Consider the following 23227-nt stretch of genomic DNA (forward strand, 5'->3'; position numbering starts at 1 on the left):
CACCTAGCTGATCTCCCTGTGCTATGCAGCTGCTTCCCGCTAGCTATCTATCTTGCGTTTGGTAGTGTATATATGTACATGCCTCTCTCTCGCTTTGTCACAGCTTACCCTTCCCCCTCCCCATATCCTCAAGTCCATTCTTTAGTAGGTCTGTGTCTTTATTCCTGTCTTACCCCTAGGTACTTCATGACATTTTTTTTTTAATTCCATATGTATGTGTTAGCATACGGTATTTGTCTTTCTCTTTCTGACTTACTTCACTCTGTATGACAGACTCTAGGTCTGTCCACCTCATTACAAATAGCTGAATTTCATTACTTTTTATGGCTGAGTAATATTGCATTGTATATATGTGCCACATCTTCTTTATCCTTTCATCTGATGATGGACACTTAGGTTGTTTCCATCTCAGGGCTATTGTAAATAGAGCTGCAATGAACATTTTGGTACATGACTGTTTTTGAATTATGGTTTTCTCAGGGTATATGCCCAGTAGTGGGTTTGCTGGGTCATATGGTAGTTCTATTTTTAGTTTTTTAAGGAACCTCCATACTGTTCTCCATAGTGGCTGTACCAATTCACATTCCCACCAGTGGTGCAAGAGTGTTCCCTTTTCTCCACACCCTCTCCAGCATTTACTGTTTCTAGATTTTTTGATGATGGCCATTCTGACTGGTGTGAGATGATATCTCATTGTAGTTTTGATTTGCATTTCTCTAATGATTAATGATGTTGAGCATTCTTTCATGTGTTTGTTGGCAGTCTGTATATCTTCTTTGGAGAAATGTCTATTTAGGTCTTCTGCCCATTTTTGGATTGGGTTGTTTGTTTTTTTGTAATTGAGCTGCATGAGCTGCTTGTAAATTTTGGAGATTAATCCTTTGTCAGTTGCTTTATTTGCAAATATTTTCTCCCATTCTGAGGGTTGTCTTTTGGTCTTGTTTATGGTTTCCTTTGCTGTGCAAAAGCTTTGAAGTTTCATTAGGTCCCATTTGTTTATTTTTGTTTTTCTTTCCATTTCTCTAGGAGGTGGGTCAAAAAGGATCTTGCTGTGATTTATGTCATAGAGTGTTCTGCTTATGTTTTCCTCTAAGCGTTTGATAGTTTCTGGCCTTACATTTAGGTCTTTAATCCATTTTGAGTTTATTTTTGTGTATGGTGTTAGGGAGTGATCTAATCTCATACTTTTACATGTGCCTGTCCAGTTTTCCCAGCACCACTTATTGAAGAGGCTGTCCTTTCTCCACTGTACATTCCTGCCTCCTTTATCAAAGATAAGGTGACCATCTGTGCATGGGTTTATCTCTGGGCTTTCTATCCTGTTCCATTGATCTATCTTTCTGTTTTTGTGCCAGTACCATACTGTCTTAATTACTGTAACTTTGTAGTATAGTCTGAAGTCTGGGAGCCTGACTCCTCCAGCTCTGTTTTTCATTCTCAAGATTGCTTTGGCTATTCGGGGTCTTTTGTGTTGCCATACAAATTGTGAAATTTTTTGTTCTAGTTCTGTGAAAAATGCCAGTGGTAGTTTGATAGGGATTGCATTGAATCTGTAGATTGCTTTGGGTAGTAGAGTCATTTTCACAACGTTGATTCTTCCAATCCAAGAACATGGTATATCTCTCCATCTATTTGTATCATCTTTAATTTCTTTCATCAGTGTCTTATAATTTTCTGTATACAGGTCTTTTGTCTCCTTAGGTAGGTTTATTCCTAGATATTTTATTCTTTTTGTTGCAGTGGTAAATGGGAGTGTTTTCTTGATTTCACTTTTAGATTTTTCAACATTAGTGTATAGGAATGGCAAAGATTTCTGTGCATGAATTTTGTATCCTGCTACTTTACCAAATTCATTGATTAGCTCTAGTAGTTTTCTGGTAGCATCTTTAGGATTCTCTATGTATAGTGTCATGTCATCTGCAAACAGTGACAGCTTTACTTCTTCTTTTCCGATTTGGATTCCTTTTATTTCCTTTTCTTCTCTGACTGCTGTGCCTAAAACTTCCAAAACTATGTTGAATAAGAGTGGTGAGAGTGGGCAACCTTGTCTTGTTCCTGATCTTAGTGGAAATGCTTTCCATTTTTCACCATTGAGGACGATGTTGGCTGTGGGTTTGTCATATATGGCCTTTATTATGTTGAGGTAGGTTCCCTCTATGCCTACTTTCTGGAGGGTTTTTATCATAAATTGGTGGTGAATTTTGTCGAAAGCTTTATCTGCATCTATTGAGATGATCATATGGTTTTTCTCCTTCAATTTGTTAATATGGTTTATCAAATTGCTTGATTTGTGTATATTAAAGAATCCTTGCATTCCTGGAATAAACCCCACTTGATCATGGTGTATGGTCCTTTTAATGTGCTGTTGGATTCTGTTTGGTAGTATTTTGTTGAGCATTTTTGCGTCTATGTTCATCAGTGATATTGGCCTGTAGTTTTCTTTCTTTGTGACATCTTTGTCTGGTTTTGGTATCAGGGTGATTGTGGCCTTGTAGAATGAGTTTGGGAGTGTTCCTCCCCCTGCTATATTTTGGAAGAGCTTGAGAAGGATAGGTGTTAACTCTTCTCTAAATGTTTGATAGAATTCGCCTGTGAAGCCATGTGGTCCTGGGCTTTCCTTTGTTGTAAGATTTTTAATCACAGTTTCAATTTCAGTGCTTGTGATTGGTCTGTTCATATTTTCTATTTCTTCCTGATTCAGTCTTGGCAGGTTGTGCATTTCTAAGAATTTGTCCATTTCTTCCAGGTTGTCCATTTTATTGGCATAGAGTTGCTTGTAGTAATCTCTCATGATCTTTTGTATTTCTGCCGTGTCAGTTGTTACTTCTCCTTTTTCATTTCTAATTCTGTTGATTTGAGTCTTCTCCCTCTTTTTCTTGATGAGTCTGGCTAATGGTTTATCAATTTTGTTTATCTTCTCAAAGAACCAGCTTTTAGTTTTATTGATCTTTGCTATCGTTTCCTTCATTTCTTTTTCATTTATTTCTGATCTGATTTTTATGATTTCTTTCCTTCTGCTAACTTTGGGGTTTTTTTGTTCTTCTTTCTCTAATTGCTTTAGGTGCAAGGTTAGGTTGTTTATTCGAGATGTTTCCTGTTTCTTAATGTAGGAATGTATTGCTATAAACTTCCCTCTTAGAACTGCTTTTGCTGCCTCCCATAGGTTTTGGGTCGTCGTGTTTTCATTGCCATTTGTTTCTAGGTATTTGATGATTTCCTCTTTGATTTCTTCAGTGATCACTTCGTTATTAAGTAGTGTATTGTTTAGCCTCCATGTGTTTGTATTTTTTACAGATCTTTTCCTGTAATTGATATCTAGTCTCATGGTGTTGTGGTCAGAAAAGATACTTGATACAATTTCAATTTTCTTAAATTTACCAAGGCTTGATTTGTGACCCAAGATATGATCTATCCTGGAGAATGTTCCATGAGCACTTGAGAAAAATGTGTATTCTGTTGTTTTTGGATGGAATGTCCTATAATTATCAATTAAGTCCATCTTGTTTAATGTATCATTTAAAGCTTGTGTCTCCTTATTTATTTTCATTTTGGATGATGTGTCCATTGGTGAAAGTGGGGTGTTAAAGTCCCCTACTATGAATGTGTTACTGTCGATTTCCCCTTTTATGGCTGTTAGTATTTGCCTTATGTATTGAGGTGCTCCTATGTTGGGTGCATAAATAGTTACAATTGTTATATCTTCTTCTTGGATTGATCCCTTGATCATTATGTAGTGTCCTTCTTTGTCTCTTCTAATAGTCCTTATTTTAAAGTCTCTTTTGTCTGATATGAGAATTGCTACTCCAGCTTTCTTTTGGTTTCCATTTGCATGGAATATCTTTTTCCATCCCCTTACTTTCAGTCTGTATGTGTCTGTAGGTCTGAAGTGGGTCTCTTGTAGACAGCATATATGGGTCTTGTTTTTGTATCATTTCAGCCAATCTGTGTCTTTTGGTGGGAGCATTTAGTCCATTTACATTTAAGGTAATTATCGATATGTATGTTCCTATTTCCATTTTCTTAATTGTTTAGGGTTCGTTATTGTAGTTCTTTTCGTTCTCTTGTGTTTCTTGCCTAGAGAAGTTCCTTTAGCATTTGTTGTAAAGCTGGTTTGGTGGTGCTGAACTCTCTCAGCTTTTGCTTGTCTGTAAAGGTTTTAATTTCTCCATCGAATCTGAATGAGATCCTTGCTGGGTAGAGTAATCTTGGTTGCAGGTTTTTCTCTTTCATCACTTTAAATGTGTCCTGCCTGTCCCTTCTGGCTTGCAGAGTTTTTGCTGAAAGATCAGCTGTTAACCTTATGGGGATTCCCTTGTGTGTTATTTGTTGTTTTTCCCTTGCTGCTTTTAATATGTTTTCATTGTATTTAATTTTTGACAGTTTGATTAATATGTGTCTTGGCGTATTTTTCCTTGGATTTATCCTGTATGGGACTCTCTGTGCTTCCTGGGCTTGAGTAACTATTTTCTTTTATCTTTTGTCCTGAGTTCTTTGGGCTCTAATCCTTCTGTTGTGTCAGAGGACTCTCACACATAGTGGATTATTTACTCTGTCTTTTACAATTTTTAATTGGTGAGGTCAGTTTTAGAGGGGTTTGCTTTTTCTACGAGAACTCTTTTGTTGTCTGGATTGTTGATAGTGTCTCTCCAGAGAAGTTTTGTGCTTGCTTCTGCCAAATGTCCCAGAGATATTACTGGAGCAGAACCAGTTTTTATGTAATTTTTCAATGGAACATGATGATTTGTGTCATATAGTTTATCTAAATTTGTGCTTCAAACTTACTTAAGATACAAGCCTGGAGTTTCTATTTCTTTCTTTTCTTTTATTATTATTATTATATTTTTGGCTGTGCCACACGGCATGCGAAATCTTAGTTCCCCGACGGAGGACTGAACCCGTGCCCCCTGCAGTGGAAGTATGGAGTCTTAAACACTGGACCACCAGGGAATTCCTGGAGTTCCTATTTCTTAAGAGATTTTTTTTTTTCTTACTTAGACCCCTAGTAGAGATAGAGAAGCTGGTGTATTATGTTTGGACTTCAATGTGCTCATTTGTAGAGGTTCTTCTTTTACTGTGCAGTTCACTTCCAGTTTCCCCCCTCATTTGGGCCCAAGGTTTGATAGGTCTCCAGTTCCCCTGGGGGTATCAAAAGCCAAGCCCCTGTTTGCTGATACCCAGTCCATTTCTGTTTTTTGCTTCCTTCCTGGACAACATTAACATCACCTCTTATCCTTACCGTTCTGATTTTCAGATCTGGCTTCATCTCTGGCAATTAGAGATTTATTTCACTTCCTTTCTTAAAAGTTCACCGCGTATTAAGTATTTTTGTCATATTTTATCCAGCCTTTTTAGATATTCCTAGGAGGAAGGGTTTTTTGTTTGTTTTTTCATCTTACTGGAATCAGAAAATTCACATAAAATTATAAGTATTTTTAAATAGGATTCTACATGATAGTAATTATAATTACTGAATAAAAAAACAACTAAAATATAACTTGCTATTAAATTATTATAAACTTTCTAAAATTATTAGTTATGAGGTTGCAGTGACATTTTCCAGACCTGTGACTTAATTTTTCTCAGGCTAAGTTAAGGCAGTCATGCTAGTGTTCTTTCTATTGAGGATTCATTTGGATCCCATGGTTTTAAGAAGGCACATGAAGAAATTTGGCCATTTGATGCACAGATGCATTTTTTTACTGTTGTTCCCATGTTTAGAACAGTGATTCTAACCAAAATAACTGGTATTCCCCTTTTTTTCCCTATCCACTGTGACTAAAGCCAGTTGTTTTGATATTCCGTTTCTTCTAATCTTTGGAAAATATTATCTGATGTTTCAGTACATTGGATATAATTGACATGTTAAGATCACTGCTTCTTTTATGAAATACAGTTTTGAGTATATGTTATTGTAGTCCTCCTGGTTCCCCTTAGTTGCTATTCTAGAGTAGGAAATGAAACAAAATAAATGAGAGAGATCTGTTTTTAATTTCCTTGTGAAATTTGTATCAAAGTCTCAGAGTAGAAGTAAACTGTCAAAAACATATAGATCGTCATCCCCAAAATTTGAAAAAATTTAAGCTCATCTAAGTGGAAAGCTAAAAAAGAAGTTAGTGTCTCTTTGCATATCATTTGTTGAGAAAAATCAGTTGCTTAATCTGTTTGTTTTCTCATCCATAGTGTAGAAGAAATAATAAATAGAAGAGTCAAGTTATACTGCCACGTATGTTGTGAGAGTTATTTATCATTATGAAGGCAGCTTTTTGATGGCAGGAGCTGGAGTCACCTCCATTCTAGATCTCACGTATCAAGTGTAGTGTATAAGGGCCATTCTTTTATTTCTCTTTCTTGCTATTCATCTTTGGATCTTTCTGCTACTCATTTGTGATTAGGTAACAACCACAAATCAACAAATATCAGTTCTACTTCATTGTTTCTAATAAGAGGTTCGATAAGACAGGGGTCTGCAACCCCTGGGCCGCAGACCCCTGTTAGGAACTAGGCTGCTCAGCAGGAGGTGAGCAGCGGGTGAGCAAGCGAAGCTTCATCTGCTGCTCCCCATCGCTCCCATTACCACCTGAACCATCCCTCCATTCCCCCACCCCCCATCCGTGAAACCAGTCCCTGGTGCCAGAAAGGCTGGGGACTGCCGGCCGATAAGATAAAGAATTTAAACTTTGATTAGCTGTTTTAGAATTGTTTTTTCATTTATTTACTCTTTTCCATATTGTAGCAATAAGCAAGTTTTTTTTTTAAATTTAAGCTCAAACTATAGTTACATAAAGACTTTATACTTATTCTTTGAGTTTCCAAATTGCCTAGTTGTTAATCCTCAAACATGCCAAGCTCTTTGGTGTTTCTTTTTTTTTTTTTAAATAAATTTATTTGTTTACTTTTGGCTGTGTTGGGTCTTTGTTGCTGTGTGCGGGCTTTATCTAGTTGCGGCGAGTGGGGGCTACTCTTCGTTGTGGTGCACGGGCTTCTCATTGCGGTGGCTTCTCTTGTTGCGGAGCACGGGCTCTAGGAGCACGGGCCTCAGTAGTTGTGGCATGCGGGCTCAGTAGTTGTGGCTCGTGGGTTCTAGAGCGCAGGCTCAGTAGTTGTGGCGCACAAGCTTAATTGCTCCGCGGCATGTGGGATCTTCCCGGCTCAGGGCTTGAACCTGTGTCCCCTGCATTGGCAAGCAGACTCTTAACCACTGCGCCACCAGGGGAGCCCTCTTTGGTGTTTCTTAAGGGCCTTCATGGTTCTTTCCTCTGCCTAGAGGGCACTTCCCCCAGAGGGAGCATGGTTTACTCCCTCACTTCATTCAAGTCTTTGTTCAAAAGTCACCTCATTAGAAAGGCCTTCACCAAATCTAAAATGGAGAGGGACTAGGGAAGGTGATGCTAATACCCTGCCTGGCTTAATTGTTCTTCAAGGCACTTTTCTCTACATGAAATTAAGTATTTGTTACCTTGGTATTGCTTGTTTCCTTGGCTAATATAAATTCCTTGAGGGCAGGAAATGTTTTCACTTTTCTGTTCCTAGGAATAAGAACATTATTTTGCACATACATTTGGTACTTAATGAAAATCTGTTGACTCACTGACCAAGTGAATGTATTATGAATTTGTGGCCTAAGGGTGAGATCTAGCCCATATTAGTTTTTTTGTTTGAGTGTCTTTGTGTTTTACTCTTTTAAAAAGTTATTTTACATGTTTCAAAATGCCAGATTTTTAAATTTTCTTTCGAATATCAAATCTGCTAACCCTGTGTCTTTATTTTTGTGTGGCAACAATTATCTGGACCGAGCACTGGACTGTTTCCTTTATAAGGGACCTCCATTCTCCAGTTTGGTCACAGCCGTCACCTCCTTCTGTCGAATCTTCGACAATGAGATCTGAGTATTTGCTAATTATCATTTTGCCTGCTCTTATGTTTTCTTAGACTTGGCCTGTTTTACCTGTTTATATCACCTGCCTGGTTCCTGTAGTCATCTGAGTTTACAATTTCTTTTGTGCAGTTTTTATAATTCCTATGCAGTTAAACTTCTCAGATTTAAACTTAAAAGTATAAAATGAGTTAAGACGATTGAAGTTGTGACAATTATTGAAGGAGATATATGTTGAATTTATAAAACCTGTATGTTACAAAAATGAAGAACTCCCTTTAGACCAGTGAGCACATGAAAAGATGCTCAACATCATTAGTCATTAGGGAAATGTACATCAAAACTGCAGGGAGATACCTCTTCACACCCACAAGCATGACTATAATAAAAAAGACATACAATAACAAGTTTTGGTTGAGGATGTGGAGAAATTGGGACCTTCATACATTGCAGTTGGGAATGTAAAATGGTGCGGCTACTTTGGAAAACAGTCTGGCAGTTCCTCAATGAGTTAAACAGAATTACCACATTTGGTAACTTGACAGTTTCATTCCTAGATATATATACCCAAGAGAAATGAAAACATACATCCATGCAGAACTTGTACACAAATGTTCATAGCACCATTTTTCATAATAGCCCCAAGGTGGAAATAATCCAAATGTTCATCCATTAATGAATAAGTAAATAAAATATGGTATTACCATACAGTGAAATATTACTTGGCAGTTAAAAAGAATGAAGTACTGATACATGCTGAACATGGTTAAACCTTGAAAATATTATGCTGAGGGAACTTCCCTGGTGGCGCAGTGGATAAGACTCCACGCTCCCAATGCAGGGGACCCGGGTTTGATCCCTGGTTTGGGAGCTAGATCCCACATGCATGCTACAACTAAGAGTTCTCATGCCACAACTAAGGAGCCTGCATGCTGCAACTAAGACCCAGTGCAACCAAAGAAATACATAAATAAATATTTTTTTAAAAAGAAAGAAAATATGCTGAATGAAAGAAGTCAGTCATAGAATACCACATATTTGTATGATTCAGTTTATCTGAAATGTCCAGAATAGGTAAATCTATAGAAACAAAGTAGATTGATTAGTGGTTGCTGTGTGGTAGGTGGGGGAATGAGGATTGACTGCTAATGAGAATGGAGTTGTTTCTTTTTTTCTGTCAGTGCTGCATGGCTTGCAGGATCTTAGCTCCCCAACCAGGGATTAAACCTGGCCCCTCGGCAGTGAAAGTGCAGAGAGTACTAACCACTGGACTTCCAGGGAATTCCTGGAGTTTTTCTAGGAGGGACAGAATATTCTAAAATTAGATGGTGGTGATGTGGCACAATCTGTGAATTGTACATTTCAAACTAGTGAAGTGTGTGGTATATGAATTATGTCTCCATAAGATTATTTTTTTTAATTAAAACTTCTTTTATTAGTAGCCAAGAAACAAATGATCAAAAGGTTGGTGGATTTTCATACCCCAGATCATAAGCCAGTCTGCAGTCAAGTACAACTCTGGCAGTAGCCCTAGAAAGAAATGTTCTTTGCTTAAATTTACCATCCATTAAAACAGCTAAGCCTGCATATTTGTATCGCCCTATGCCATAGTTAGTGTGCTGTCTCAGTAGGTCAACTCTTTCTTTTTCACACCTTCTCAGCGTGGTCTATTCAAGGGCTTTTGTGTGCAATGACATAAATTTGTTTGGTTCGGAAAGTGAGTATCTTGAGGACCCACTGGAAGTATTACAAAGTAGTAAAAGTATTACTCCCTGACTAGTAACATATTTACTAAGCAGAGCTTTAGTAATGGGGAAAAAACAACAACCACCCAACCTCTTGGATTTTTCTGTTTGTCTATTAGAAGACATGGATTGGGAGGATAATCTTTGGATGAGATTATATTTTACACATCCTGTGATTGCACAGAGGTTCCTGAGACTCAGCTTTGAAACAAAACTTCTCCAGTATACCCTCTTCCATTCTGTGGTTTTAAGGGATTTCCAAGAGTGGTTAACATAGAATATCAGAACTGGAAGGGGATTTTATAAGCTATCTATTTAGTTTAACTCTTCATTTTTACAGATGTCCATTTTTCCAGTAATACTGAACTACCTTAGTTTGACATTACTCCTGAAGTGAATATAATGAGTACCAAGAGCAGCACCAAGATGATAAATTGGAAGTATAATGGGAAATCTTTTAATGTTAATTATTAGTGAAACCTGAATTTTAGAAATTTAATGCACTTGTTTTCCTTGGTTCGTTCAAACTGAAACAAGAAATGGTCATGTTGTATGTGAACTGTTTTAATTTCCTTGATAGTTTTATTTCCATTTATAAAAAATAGTATTCCCATTCCAACTAATATTTAGTTAGTTTTGATATGAATTGGAACTTTCTAAACATTGTATAGGAAATATATTTGAGCAGAGAAATTTTAAAACAAAGTGTTTTGCTGAGTAGAAGGGAAAGAGGATGGTCCCGCACAACTGTAGTCGGCAGGGATAGAAAAGCTAAAGAAGTCAAGTGACATATGAAAGCATGCATATGGACCAATGGTTATCTTAAAGGTGAAATATTTATTACTATTAGGATTTTCTTCCTTTTGTTTTTTAATCAGCTTTATCAAGGTATAATTTACATATAAAAAATTTGCCAGTGTACAATTCAGTGAGTTTTGACATATACATGCAGTTGTGTCATAACCTCTATAATCAAGATATGGGACCAAGTATATCATCCCCCAAAAGTTCCCTTGTATTCATTGCAGTCAGTTCCCTCTCCCTCCTTCCTGGAACCATTAATCTGCTTTCCGTTGGTATAGTTTTGCCTTAAATTTCATATAAATGAAATTATACAGTATGTATTAGCCTTTTATGTCTGCCGTTTTTTTAATTTAGCATAATACTTTTGAAATCCATTCATATGTTTGTGTGTATCAGTAGTTTCTTTTTATTTATGAATAGTATAACATTGTCTGGATATACCACATTTTTTTCCATTCATTCACAAGTTGATGGACACTTGAATTGTTTCCAGTTTGGGACAATTACAAATAAAGCCATTATTAACATTCACATACAAGTCTCTGTGGATGCATGTTTTCATTTCTCTTCTTTCAATACCTAAAGGTGGAATTATTGAGATATAGGATAAATGTATGCTTAACCTTATAAGAAACTACCCAGTTGTTTTCCATAGTGTGGTTGCATTTTGCATCCCATTAGCAATATTTAAAAGTTCCAATTGCTCCACATACTTATTACGGTCAGTCTTTTAAATTTAGTCATTCTGGTGGGTGGATAATGATTTCTCAGTGGTTTTAAATTTGTATTTCCCTAGTGACTAATAATGTTGAGTGTCTAATCATGTGCTTATTGGCCTAAAGAGGCCAATAACCCCTTACAAAGAGGGTTCTTCCTCTTTGTAATTTTGATACAATGATATTATCTAATCCGCAGTTGATACTCAGTCACAATTGTCACTGGTCACAATAATGTCCTTTGTAAGTTTCTCCTTCCCCCAGATCCACTCCAGGATTACACATTGGGTTTAGTTGTCATGTTTCTTTGGTCTTTTTTCATCTGCAACAAAAATCCCAGTTATCTTTGTCTTTCTTGGACCTTGATTTTTTTTGAAAACTATAGACCTAGTGTTTTGCAGAATGTCTCTCCGTTTGGGTTCACCTGATATTTCCTTATGATTAGATTCAGGCTATGCGTTTTTGGCAAGAATATCACAAAAATGCTGTTGTATCCTTGTCAGAGGCATCGTATCAGGAGGCATACTGTGTGAATATTGGTGATGACTGTGTTGCCCAAGAAATTTTTGCCTATCCTGATGTTATGCAGAATTCTCTTTTCTTCTAGGTTTGGCTCTTAGGTTTAGATTTCATAGTTTTTGCTGTTGGGTTTAGACTTAGCTATAACAAAATAATTTTTGAGTGTGATATGAGATCGGGATGGGGGTTCGTTTTTTTCTCCAACTTTTTCCCTTGTTAGTTTTCCTACTTTTCTGTTTCTCTGATTTGACTCTTTATTATTATTATTACTTTCTTGAAATTTATTTGCTCTTCTTTTTCTAGCTTAAAGTGAAAACTTGGATCAGTGATTTTAGACCTTTCTTCTTTTCATGTAATCATTTAAAGCTAAGTATTGCTCTAATGCAGGCATGAATTTTAATATTTAATATTTTACTGTCACTTAATTCAAAATATTTTCTAATTTCCTGTGTAATTTTCTTTTAACCCATGGGTTATTTAGAAGTATTATTCAGGAATACTTGGAACTTGTCTAGATATCTTACTGCTGTTGGCTTTCTGTAGTCATTGCACCAATTTACATTCCCACCAACAGTGTACAAGGGTCCACTTTTGTGTGTGTGTGTGTATGTTAGAGTAATCAGCAAACATACTTTTTCATATTTTAATATTTCTAAATGTATTGAGACTCATTTTATGGCCTAGAGCTGTGGTTTGTCTTGGTGTTCCATGTGTACTTAAAAGGAAGAAATATTCTGCCATGTTGGATATATTGTCCTTTAGATATCAATCAAGTCAAAGTGGTTAATAGTAGTTTAGGTCTTCTCTATCCTTGCTGATTTTTATCTACTTGTTCTATCAATTACGGAGAGAAAAGTTGAAACTTCCATCTATGATTATAGACATTTATGTTCCTCCTTTCACTTCTGTCAAGTTTTGCTTCATGTATTTCGAAGCTCTGTTCTTATTTATGAATATGATTTCCCCATATATTGATTTTGTTGTCATTACAAAGTGTACCTTTTTATTTTTTGTAATACTCGTTTTCTTAAAATCTATTTTGTCTAAAATTAGTGTTGCCACTCCGACTTTCTTAAGCATACTGATGCATGATATGTATTTTCTTCCTAGTTTTCACTTTCAGCTTATCCATATCTTTATATTTAAAGTACATCTCTTATAAACAGCATTTTTGATAGGGTTGAATTTAAATATTTTATTTTGCTATTTATATTTATCCAAAAAAATTTTTTTTGGTTCCTCTTTTCTTACTTTCATGTTCTTTTGGGTTAATCAAATTTTTAAAAATATTTCATTGAATTCTTCTGTTGGCTTTTTATCTATGCCTTTTCTGTATTATTTTTAAATATGTGAGTTGGAATTATAATATGAATCTTTAACCTAGTCCACTTAGAGTTTAGGTTACACCATTTCACATAAAATGTAGGAACCTTGTAGCAGTAGAATTCCATTTACCAAACACTTCCTGGTTTTTTTGCTATTGTTGTCATATATATCACACCTGCATGTTTGATTTATCTTTGATTTATCCTGCTTTGTATTTTGTTTGTATTTATCCTGCTTCGAGTCTGCTCTGCTTCTTAGATAAGTTATATTTTTCATCAAATTTTGGCCATTATTCAGATTCCCTTTTCTATTTTCTCTTTTCCTCTCCATCCTCTCCTTTTAGACTCGAATGACACATATGTTGGTCTGTTTGGTATTGTTCCACAGGTTACTAAGGCTTTATCTTTTTCTTTCGATCTTTTTTCCTTCAGTTGCATAATTTCTGTTGCTCTGTCATTTGTGTTCACTGACTCTTACTTTTCCCATCCCTAATCTGCTGTAATGTCCACCCTGTGAATATTTTATTCCACATGTGTGCCTTTTGGCTCTAGAATGTTCATTTTTATAGTTTCCATTTTCTGTTTTTTCCTTTCTTTCCATTCATTATAACTATATTTTCCTTTAAATTCTTAAATCTATTTATAGTAGCTACTTTAAATTTCTTGCCTGCTAACTCCAGCATCTGGACCTGGATTGATTTCTGTTGACTTTCTTTTCTCTTATTTTTTTTTATTTCCTCTCATGTTTATATTTTAAGTTGTATGTTGGACATTGTGAGGGGCATCTTGCAAAGGCTCTGGATTCTATTATCTTCCTCTGGAGGTTATTGATTTTCTGCTTTACCAGACTGTTAAACTTGGTTAGACTTAGAGACTCCAGACTCTGCCACTCTTGCAGTGGATAATAATTGAAATCTTTGTTCGAGTCTTTTAAGTCTTTCATCTGTTGTTTTTTTTTTGCTGGGCTCCTTGGAGTCTCCTCCACGCATGTACAGATCAAGAGTTAGCCAAGGATTTGGGCAGATTTATACACAGATTTTTGCAGTTCCCTCTTTTCTAGCATTCTTTCTGTAACTTCCCAGCCTCTCTGGCAGCCTCAAACTCTTCTGATTTCCCAAACCAGTCAGTCTGTGGCTTTCTGCTTGATTTCCAGCTGCCCCTGCCAACCATGCTGACTAGAGAGTGCCCTCTGGCAAAAAGCCACATACAGGCAAATTTCTCCTGCTGCAGTTCACTTATTATCTGGTTATCTGTAAATAGATAACAAACCACCTCAAATGTAGTGGCATTAAACAGAAACAGTCGCCTATTATTTTTATTATGATTATATCATCTCATGGTTCTAGGGTTTGACTAAACTGAGTTGTGTGATTTTTGCTTGGTCCTTCTACTGTTGTAATCAAATGAAGGCTAAGGTCATCTTGAAATCTCCCTCACTCTCTAGATCTGATGGTTGGTGTTGGCTTTTGGCTGGGACTCAGTTCGACTGTCAGGTAGAACACCTGTACATGACCCATGACCTCTGCCTGGGTTTTTAATGATGGTTGGGTTCAAAGAGCAGACATCCTAAGAGGGAGAGCCAGATGGAAGCTGTATTGCCTTTTAATACCCAGCCTAGGAAGTCGCAGAGTGTCACTTCTGCCACACTCATTCATTGAGGCAGTCACAAAGAAAAGCCTCTATTCAAGAGAAGGGAGCTAGACTCTACCTTTTGAGGGGGGAGGAGTGTCAAAGAATTTTCAGACATGTTTTAAAACCATCAAACCTTCTTTCATATGTTTTGTGCCCTCCAATTTCTGCTTGCTTTTGGTCATTCTCTAGCACCTTCAAATAGTTATTTTTTATATAGAAAATATTATCTGGTAATCCATTACAGACTACTCCATCATTACCAGGAGTGGAACTCCCTCTCCTCCTTTTCTTCCATCCATAGCACTCATCACATTTGACATTTAATATATTAACTTGTTTATTTTGTGTCTCCTTCCATTAAAATACAAGCTCCATTAAGTTGGGCTTTTGTCTCTTTGGCAACTGCTGGGCATATAGGTGGTCAACAAATTTTTTTCCCCCAGAAGTTAAATATAGCAAGCACATTGCTGTTTATTCCTTCATCTTTTCTAATATTGAAAAGCCTTGTTATATCCAGTTTTTACTTATGAGCCTAGCAAAAAATATGTTACATGTCTCATTGTCACCACTGCAATAAAATTACAGTGATGGAAGCAAAACCTGTGTCTCAATGTAGCCACATTAACAATTTATGGACACCATGAACAACAGTGCCCATTTTCTATAGAATGAGGCTTTCAACAAATGTTTGTTGAATGAATGGATGAATTTTCAACTCTTCAAAATAGCCATAAGTAACCAAATCCTCTTGATGACAAGAGAGGAGTACAAGTTATAGAGTCTTGTTTCTTCAACATGGTTGCACTGATAGACTGGCATATCTGAGATTCACTTCTCCTTGGCTTATAGAACAGGGCATAGAGATTTTGACATTTTATTCTCATCTGACTACCATGTGTGTCAGTGTAGCAGACTAGATAACTGGTTACAGATCAAATGAAATACCATGTGAAGTACTTTGTGAAGTGTAAAACACTATGAGATTATAAGATGTATCAGATAATTACATGCAGTTGTATCTATTAGGCTGGTCTTTTCAGATTTCATTTTGAAAGCATCTGTGTGTGTGTGTGTATTTTTAAGGGATGAATATTTTGACTTACCAGAACAATAATGAAAGTCATAGCAGTGTGTTTATAGTAAAGACCTTACTAGGTTCTTGTTAATATTTTATCTGACTTTTCTTTTTTAGGAACTTAAGAGATTTCAGAACTTTGTAAAATACCATCCTCCTTTTGATATTGTCATTGATGGGCTCAATGTTGCCAAAATGTTTCCTAAAGCTCGTGAATCTCAAGTTGTAAGTACAAGTTTTATTTTGTTATTCCAAATCTCTAGAAATATTTATTGTACCCATTTGTGATCTTCCTTGGGTCTCTTAGTTTCCCATTTTACCTTCCTCTAAAAATAAGTTCCCAAAAGTGACCAACCAGTCATCTAAGATTCAGTGTTTTCATCTCTGGCAAGTAAGTGGCTCTTATAGGCAGGGCAAGAGTAAGAGATTAAAAAGTCTATGTAATAAAGGGCCAGTTCAGCCCTTTTTGTGTAACCTTTAGCTAACCTTCTCCTAGGCCTCTACTCTTTGGGGTTACTCTATCTTGTCCCTGTGGATCACATCCCTCCATTTGAAATTTATCAACATATACTATTAAGAGATATTAATCATAACTCACATTTGTGTTTTTCCAAACATACTATGTTCATAAATTAACCTAAGCAGTTCTTTTTTTTGTAAGGTAATTGTTTGTTCTGTCAATTTCTAAGTGTCCTAGTAGTTTCTAATAGGAATATCATGATTTTATATAGCACTAGTGAGCAATTATTTTAATCCCCATTTTTACAGATTAGAAAATTAGAAAATTAAGGTCAGTTTTGTTCAGTAAATCCTTAGAAAGCAGTCATAACATCAAAAGTTGATTGTAGAGAGTTCCTGGGTTTCAGACTTGTGGCTCTTATTGCTGGCAATCTATGGCCATTCATCTGTAGTTAAACTATTATTTCTTAAAAATTACTGGCAACTTAAAAGCTTTTTCTCAGAGATGCTACTAGTCCAATTTGACCATTTGTACTCAAAAAAGCTTACAGCTACTAACAAAGGACAAGGTAGATTTATAGAAAATTTTTTGTATGCCTTTCCTTTACGTTTGTGCCTACATTTTTATGGTCAAGTATGTACTTTTTCTCCTTTATTATTAAAAAACACAAAAGTAAGTTGAAAATATTTCTATCTCTTAGGTACCTGAAGGGCCCTTTGAAGCAGTAACATTGACAAAAGCAAAGCCAGAATAGGAAGCATGAAATTATTATCACTAATGCATGGTACAGCTCAGAATCAGAAGAGTTCATTCCCATCTAAACTGTGAGAATGAGAAGTTTCCTATTTGTTTACCTTCTATTTGACTTTCAGCTTCACACAAAGCACTAAAAATTGGCTTGCCGGAAATATATAGCCCAAATGGGAATAACTTATGCAGGTACCATGTTGAAGATGATGTAGTAAACACATTCCCCAGCATTGTGGGAGAAAAATGTGCACATTTTAAAAGATTTTAGCAGATTTTGGCAGAGAGGCAGAGATCAAATGATGGGCCAGGGAAATCATAGGCATCTGCCACTACTTTTAGCTTTTACTCTTAAAATAATTTAATGTAAGCCATAGTTTATGGGACAAGTAATTGTTATTACCCAGCTTTTCAGAGCACTGTTATGTGTGGTAGTGCACTGGCATTATATGTGGGAAATCTCAGCTTGGAGACTCAAGAGACGCCACCTGAATAGCATTTAATAGCATTTTAAATAGCTTTAAAGTAGCATTTTAGTTTAGAAATTAAGAATGGGCATTCTGGAACCAGAATTTTTATATTCAATCTACCACTTTTAATTGCTTTCATAGTTTGAGCAAGTTATTTAACCTATCTGTGCCTTAGTTTCCCAATCTGTGAAATAGGCATAATAATAGTACCCATCTCTTAAAGATGTAGTGAAGAATACTTGGCACATACTAAGTACCTAATAGGTGTAACTATTATTGTGATTACTATTCAAAGTAACTTCCCAAATGGAACTGTAATTCTTGCTTTTAGCAAACCCGTTTGGCAGTTTAAGATTTTCTCCTGTTGTGTCATCCATGTCAATGGAGCTAAAAGAAAATACAAATCTCTGCCTTAGTATTAGATTTAGTATTACTGTTTGACTCTAGTTGAGGTACTCAAACAATGCTTGATTGAAAATTGAAGCCAGTACCATCAAAAACTTAAGAAAAATTTAAAATTTGATTTTAAGAAATGTTATTTTCTTATGATTATAAAAGTAAGGCCTGGGCTTCCCTGGTGGCGCAGTGGTTGAGAGTCCGCCTGCTGATGCAGGGGACGCGGGTTCGTGCCCCAGTCCGGGAAGATCCCACATGCCGCGGAGCGGCTGGGTCCATGAGCCATGGCCGCTGAGCCTGCGTGTCCGGAGCCTGTGCTCCGCGGCGGGAGAGGCCACGACAGACAGCGAGAGGCCCGTGTACCGCAAAAAAAAAAAAAAAAAAAGTAAGTCCTGTTCCTTGTAGAAAATTTGGAAGTTACAGAAAAGAAAATCATATATAATCCTAACATTCAACAATTATCACTGTCAATGTTTTATTTCCTTGCCGTATTTTTCTATTTTTTTTACCTAATTGGGCTCCAACTGTGTAAATAATTATATATCTATATTTTAATTTACAGTTGTTGAAAGCTCTCAGTAAAAATGAAATTATAAAAAGAATAGGAGAAATCATGTACTTTTTAAAAATATTTGAGTTGGAAGGACGTTTGAAGCATATATAAAATTCAGGAACCCTAATGGGAGGAATAGAGAAATTTGCTAGATAGTAAAAAATACTATTAACATTGTTTAAAAATAAAAACAGGGCTTCCCTGGTGGCGCAGTGGTTGAGAGTCCGCCTGCCGATGCAGGGGACACGGATTCGTGCCCCGGCCTAGGAAGATCCCACATGCCGCGGAGCGGCTGGTCCCGTGAGCCTGTGCGTCCGGAGCCTGTGCTCCGCAACGGGAGAGGCCACAACAGTGAGAGGCCCGTGTACCGCAAAAAAAAAAATAATAAAAATAAAAAAATAAAAACAAACTGAAAAAAATTGTTTACAATACATGTGACAAAGGGCTAATTTCGTGACTGTACCAAGGTCTCTTATAAGTCTATAAGAAAAAGATGAACCATGTAGTAGAAAAGTGGCTTAACCCTATTCATAATTCTAGTTATGCAAATTAAAATGTTTGTCTTCCAGACTGGCAGAGATTTAAAAGTTGGTAGTATCCAGCATTTTGAATGGTTTGGAGAGGTAGGGAAGAGGGTATCAGTACAATGTTTTTTTGGTGGGTGATTTGGCAATAACTTTGGATGCCTAAAAGGTTGAAATTCTACTCTTAGAAACGAATATATTCACATTACTATATAAAGTTATGTGTCCAAATATGTTAGTTATAGCATTGTTTGTAAGCAGAAAAGTGTAATCAACCTAAATATCTGTCAACTTAGGACCTGATATATGTTGAAACATCTATTTTAAATGAATGAGGGAGATCTGTATGTACTGATGTGGAACGATACCCAAAGTTAAGTGTAAGAAAAAAGTTGAAGAGCAACAAACTGAATATGGCCCCACTTGTGTTAAAAGCAAACCAAAGGATTACCCATATATAAATGTTTGTTAGGTAAGTTTGTATCTGACTAGAAAATTTCTAGAAATTACACATAAAAACTTAACAATAGTTAACTTTAGGAGTTGGGGATAGAGTATAAGACAATAAGAGGATTTTACTTTTTCATTTATGTTTTTAAAATTTTCTTTACAATGAGTATATATTACTTTAAAATTAAAAAAAAAGTCACCATCAGGAAAAGTAAAAAGGCATTCTTGGTAAATATTCTAAAATAACTGTATCTTATGGAGTACCACAATTTTTTACTCATTTCCCTGTTAGTGGGCATATTAGATTGTTTCTCATTTTTCACCATGGTAAATAATGCTTGGAAGAAGATCTCTGTGCACGTTTCAGATGATTTCCTGAGAATGGATTCCCAGAAATAGAACTCTTGAGTCAAAGGGTAAGGATATTTTTAAAGGTCTCACTACATATTGCCAAATCGCTTTCCAAAATGATTGTAGCAATTTATACTCCCACCAACAGTGTATAAAAGTGCCTAAATAGAACACATTTCTTCAAAGTTGCTTATTACATGATTGCCTCAATTATTTAGTTGCATTTGTGCCATGAATCTGCTACGTGAAAAGCACTGGACAGTTTTAACCCAGATTTCTTAGATCAAACATTTCTAAAATTTGTAAACAAAGTTTAATAAAATAACCCAGAAAGGAAATATTCTTGACCTTCTCATTTGTCCTCGTTCTCTCTCTCCTTTTTTTTTTTTAAACAACTCTATTGAAGTATAATTGCTTTACAATGGTGTGTTAGTTTCTGCTGTATCACAAAGTGAATCAGCTATACGTATACATATATCCCCATATCCCCTCCCTCTCGCGTCTCCCTCCCACCCTCCCTATCCCACCCATCTAGGTGGTCACAAAGCACCGAGCTGATATCCCTGTGCTATGCGGTTGCTTCCCACTAGCTATCTGTTTTACATTTGGTAGTGTATACATGTCCATGCCACTCTCTCACTTTGTCCCAGCTAACCCTTCCCCCTCCCCATGTCCTCAAGTCCATTCTCTATGTCTGTGTCTTTATTCCTGTCCTGCCCCTAGGTTCTTCAGAACCATTTTTTTTTCTTTTTTATCCATATGTATGTGTTAGCATATAGTATTTGTTTTTCTCTTTCTGACTTCACTCTTTATGACACACTCTAGGTCCATCCATCTCACTACAAATAACTCAGTTTCGTTTCTCTTTATGGCTGAGTAATATTCCATTATATATATGTGCCACATCTTCTTTATCCATTCATCCGTCGACGGACACTTAGGTTGCTTCCATGTCCTGGCTATTGTAAACAGAGCTGCAGTGAACATCGTGGTACATGACTCTTTTTGAATTACGGTTTTCTCAGGGTATATGCCCAGTAGTGGGATTGCTGGGTCATATGGTAGTTCTATTTGTGGTTTTTTAAGGAACCTCCATACTGTTCTCCATAGTGGCTGTATCAGTTTACATTCCCACCAACGGTGCAAGAGGGTTCCCTTTTCTCCACACCCACTCCAGCATTTATTGTTGGCAGACTTTTTGACAATGGCCATTCTGACTGGTGTGAGGTGATACCTCAATGTAGTTTTGATTTGCATTTCTCTAATGATTAGTGATGTTGAGCATCCTTTCATATGTTTGTTCGCAATCTGTATATCTTCTTTGGAGAAATGCCTATTTAGGTCTTCTGCCCATTTTTGGTTTGGGTTGTTTGTTTTTTTGATATTGAGCTGCATGAGCTGCTTGTAAATTTTGGAGATTAATCCTTTGTCAGTTGCTTCATTTGCAAATATTTTCTCCCATTCTGAGGGTTGTCTTTTTGTCTTCTTTATGGTTTCCTTTGTTGTGCAAAAGCTTTTAAGTATCATTAGGTTCCATTTGTTTATTTTTGTTTTTCTTTCCATTTCTCTAGGAGGTGGGTCAAAAAGGATCATGCTGTGATTTATGTCATAGAGTGTTCTGCCTATGTTTTCCTCTAAGTGTTTGATAGTGTCTGGCCTTACATTTACGTCTTTATTCCATTTTGAGTTTATTTTTGTGTATGGTGCTAGGGAGTGTTCTAATTTCATTCTTTTACATGTACCTGTCCAGCCTTCCCAGCACCACTTATTGAAGAGACTGTCTTTTCTCCATTGTGCATTCTTGCCTCCTTTATCATAGATAAGGTGACCATATGTGCGTGGGTTTATCTCTGGGCTTTCCATCCTGTTCCATTGATCTGTATTTCTGTTTTTGTGTCAGTACCATACTGTCTTGTTTAGTGTAGCTTTGTAGTATAGTCTGAAGTCAGGGAGCCTGATTCCTCCAGCTCCGTTTTTCTTTCTCAAGATTGCTTTGGCTATTCGGGGTCTTTTGTGTTTCCATACAAATTGTGAAATTTTTTGTTCTAGTTCTGTGAAAAATACCATTGGTAGTTTGATAGGGATTGCACTGAATCTGTAGATTGCTTTGGGTAGTATAGTCATTTTCACAATGTTGATTCTTTCAGTCCAAGAACATGGTATATCTCTCCATCTGTTTGTATTGTCTTTAATTTCTTTCATCAGTGTCTTATAGTTTTCTGTATACAGGTCTTTTGTCTCCTTAGGTAGGTTTATTCCTAGGTATTTTATTCTTTTTGTTGCAATGGTAAATGGGAGTGTTTCCTTAATTTCTCTTTCAGATTTTTCATCATTAGTGTATAGGAATGCAAGCGATTTCTGTGCATTAATTTTGTAACCTGCTACTTTACCAAATTCATTGATTAGCTCTATTAGTTTTCTGGTAGCATCTTTAGGATTCTCTATGTATAGTATCATGTCATCTGCAAACAGTGACAGCTCTACTTCTTCTTTTCCAATTTGGATTCCTTTTATTTGTTTTTCTTCTCTGATTGCTGTGGCTAAAACTTCCAAAACTATGTTGAATAATAGTGGTGAGAGTGGACAACCTTGTTTGGTTTTTTTTTTGTTTTTTTTTGTTTTTTTTGGGGTATGCGGGCCTCTCACTGTTGTGGTCTCTCCCGTTGCAGAGCACAGGCTCTGGATGCGCAGGCTCAGCGTCCATGGCCCATGGGCCTAGCCGCTCCACGACATGTGGGCTCTTCCCGGACAGGGGCACGAACCCGTGTCCCCTGCATCGGCAGGCGGACTCTCAACCACTATGCCACCAGGGAAGTCCAACTTTGTTTGTTTTTGATCTTAGTGGAAATGGTTTCAGTTTTTCACCATTGAGAACAATGCTGGCTGTGGGTTTGTCATATATGGCCTTTATTATGTTGAGGTAAGTTCCCTCTATGCCTACTTTCTGGAGGGTTTTTATCATAAATGGGTGTTGAATTTTGTCGTAAGCTTTTTCTGCATCTATTGAGATGATCATATGGTTTTTCTCCTTCAATTTGTTAGTATAGTTTATCACATTGATTGATTTGCGTATATATTGAAGAATCCTTGCATTCCTGGGATAAACCCCACGTGATCATGGTGTATGATCCTTTTAATGTGCTGTTTGATTCTGTTTGCTAGTATTTTCTCTCTCTTAATACAGTTGCCTTTAAGTGTGCACAAAGGAAAGATTAGGAATCTTAGTTCTAGAGTTTTTCATCTTTGTGTGAAGAAGTTTCCAGGTTTTTTTCTGTGGAATAATGTACAGGTCATTTATGTTTTTTCCATGGACCCTCTACATAATATGTGACAAATTCTTCTTGGTCCTTTTCTATTAATGGTCAATTATGTATCCAGCATTGTCCTCTGTAAGTTCATAAATTAGGAAAGACCATTTTTACATTCATTATTTAGGGAGTACACCTTGATCACTTATCTTGATCTCAGAGCCTACAGTTTAGGGGTGATAGTGACTTAAGGAGCTAAAAATAAGTTCTGGTTGTGAACTTATTTTCTCAATTTTCATATGTACTTTTTTATATTTTAATTTTTTTTGAAATCAGATT

General features: G+C 36.4%; 1 protein-coding gene and 1 non-coding gene across 8 annotated transcripts in view; one reads left to right on the top strand and one right to left on the bottom strand.

Annotated features, from left to right (window-relative positions):
* Positions 1–23227, top strand: part of PRORP (protein only RNase P catalytic subunit) — a 123371-nt gene that overhangs the window by 36007 nt on the left and 64137 nt on the right. For 6 of the 7 annotated variants that reach the window (XM_022570718.3, XM_089907602.1, XM_022570723.3 and 3 more), the window contains exon 5: positions 15807–15914. The exons of the other annotated variant lie outside the window; for it this stretch is intronic. In XM_022570718.3, coding sequence (XP_022426426.1) covers positions 15807–15914 — 108 coding nt within the window. The remainder of the gene's footprint in view (positions 1–15806; positions 15915–23227) is intronic. 7 annotated transcript variants of the gene reach the window in all.
* LOC115803679 (small nucleolar RNA SNORA1) lies at positions 15157–15290 on the bottom strand. The gene has a single exon (XR_004024450.1). It is a non-coding gene; the product is annotated as a small nucleolar RNA SNORA1 (small nucleolar RNA).

Source organism: Delphinapterus leucas, chromosome 2, assembly GCF_059928025.1.
Source record: "Delphinapterus leucas isolate spDelLeu-1000000601 "Yukka" chromosome 2, BTC_Dleu_Yukka2, whole genome shotgun sequence".
Lineage (NCBI taxonomy): Eukaryota > Metazoa > Chordata > Mammalia > Artiodactyla > Monodontidae > Delphinapterus > Delphinapterus leucas.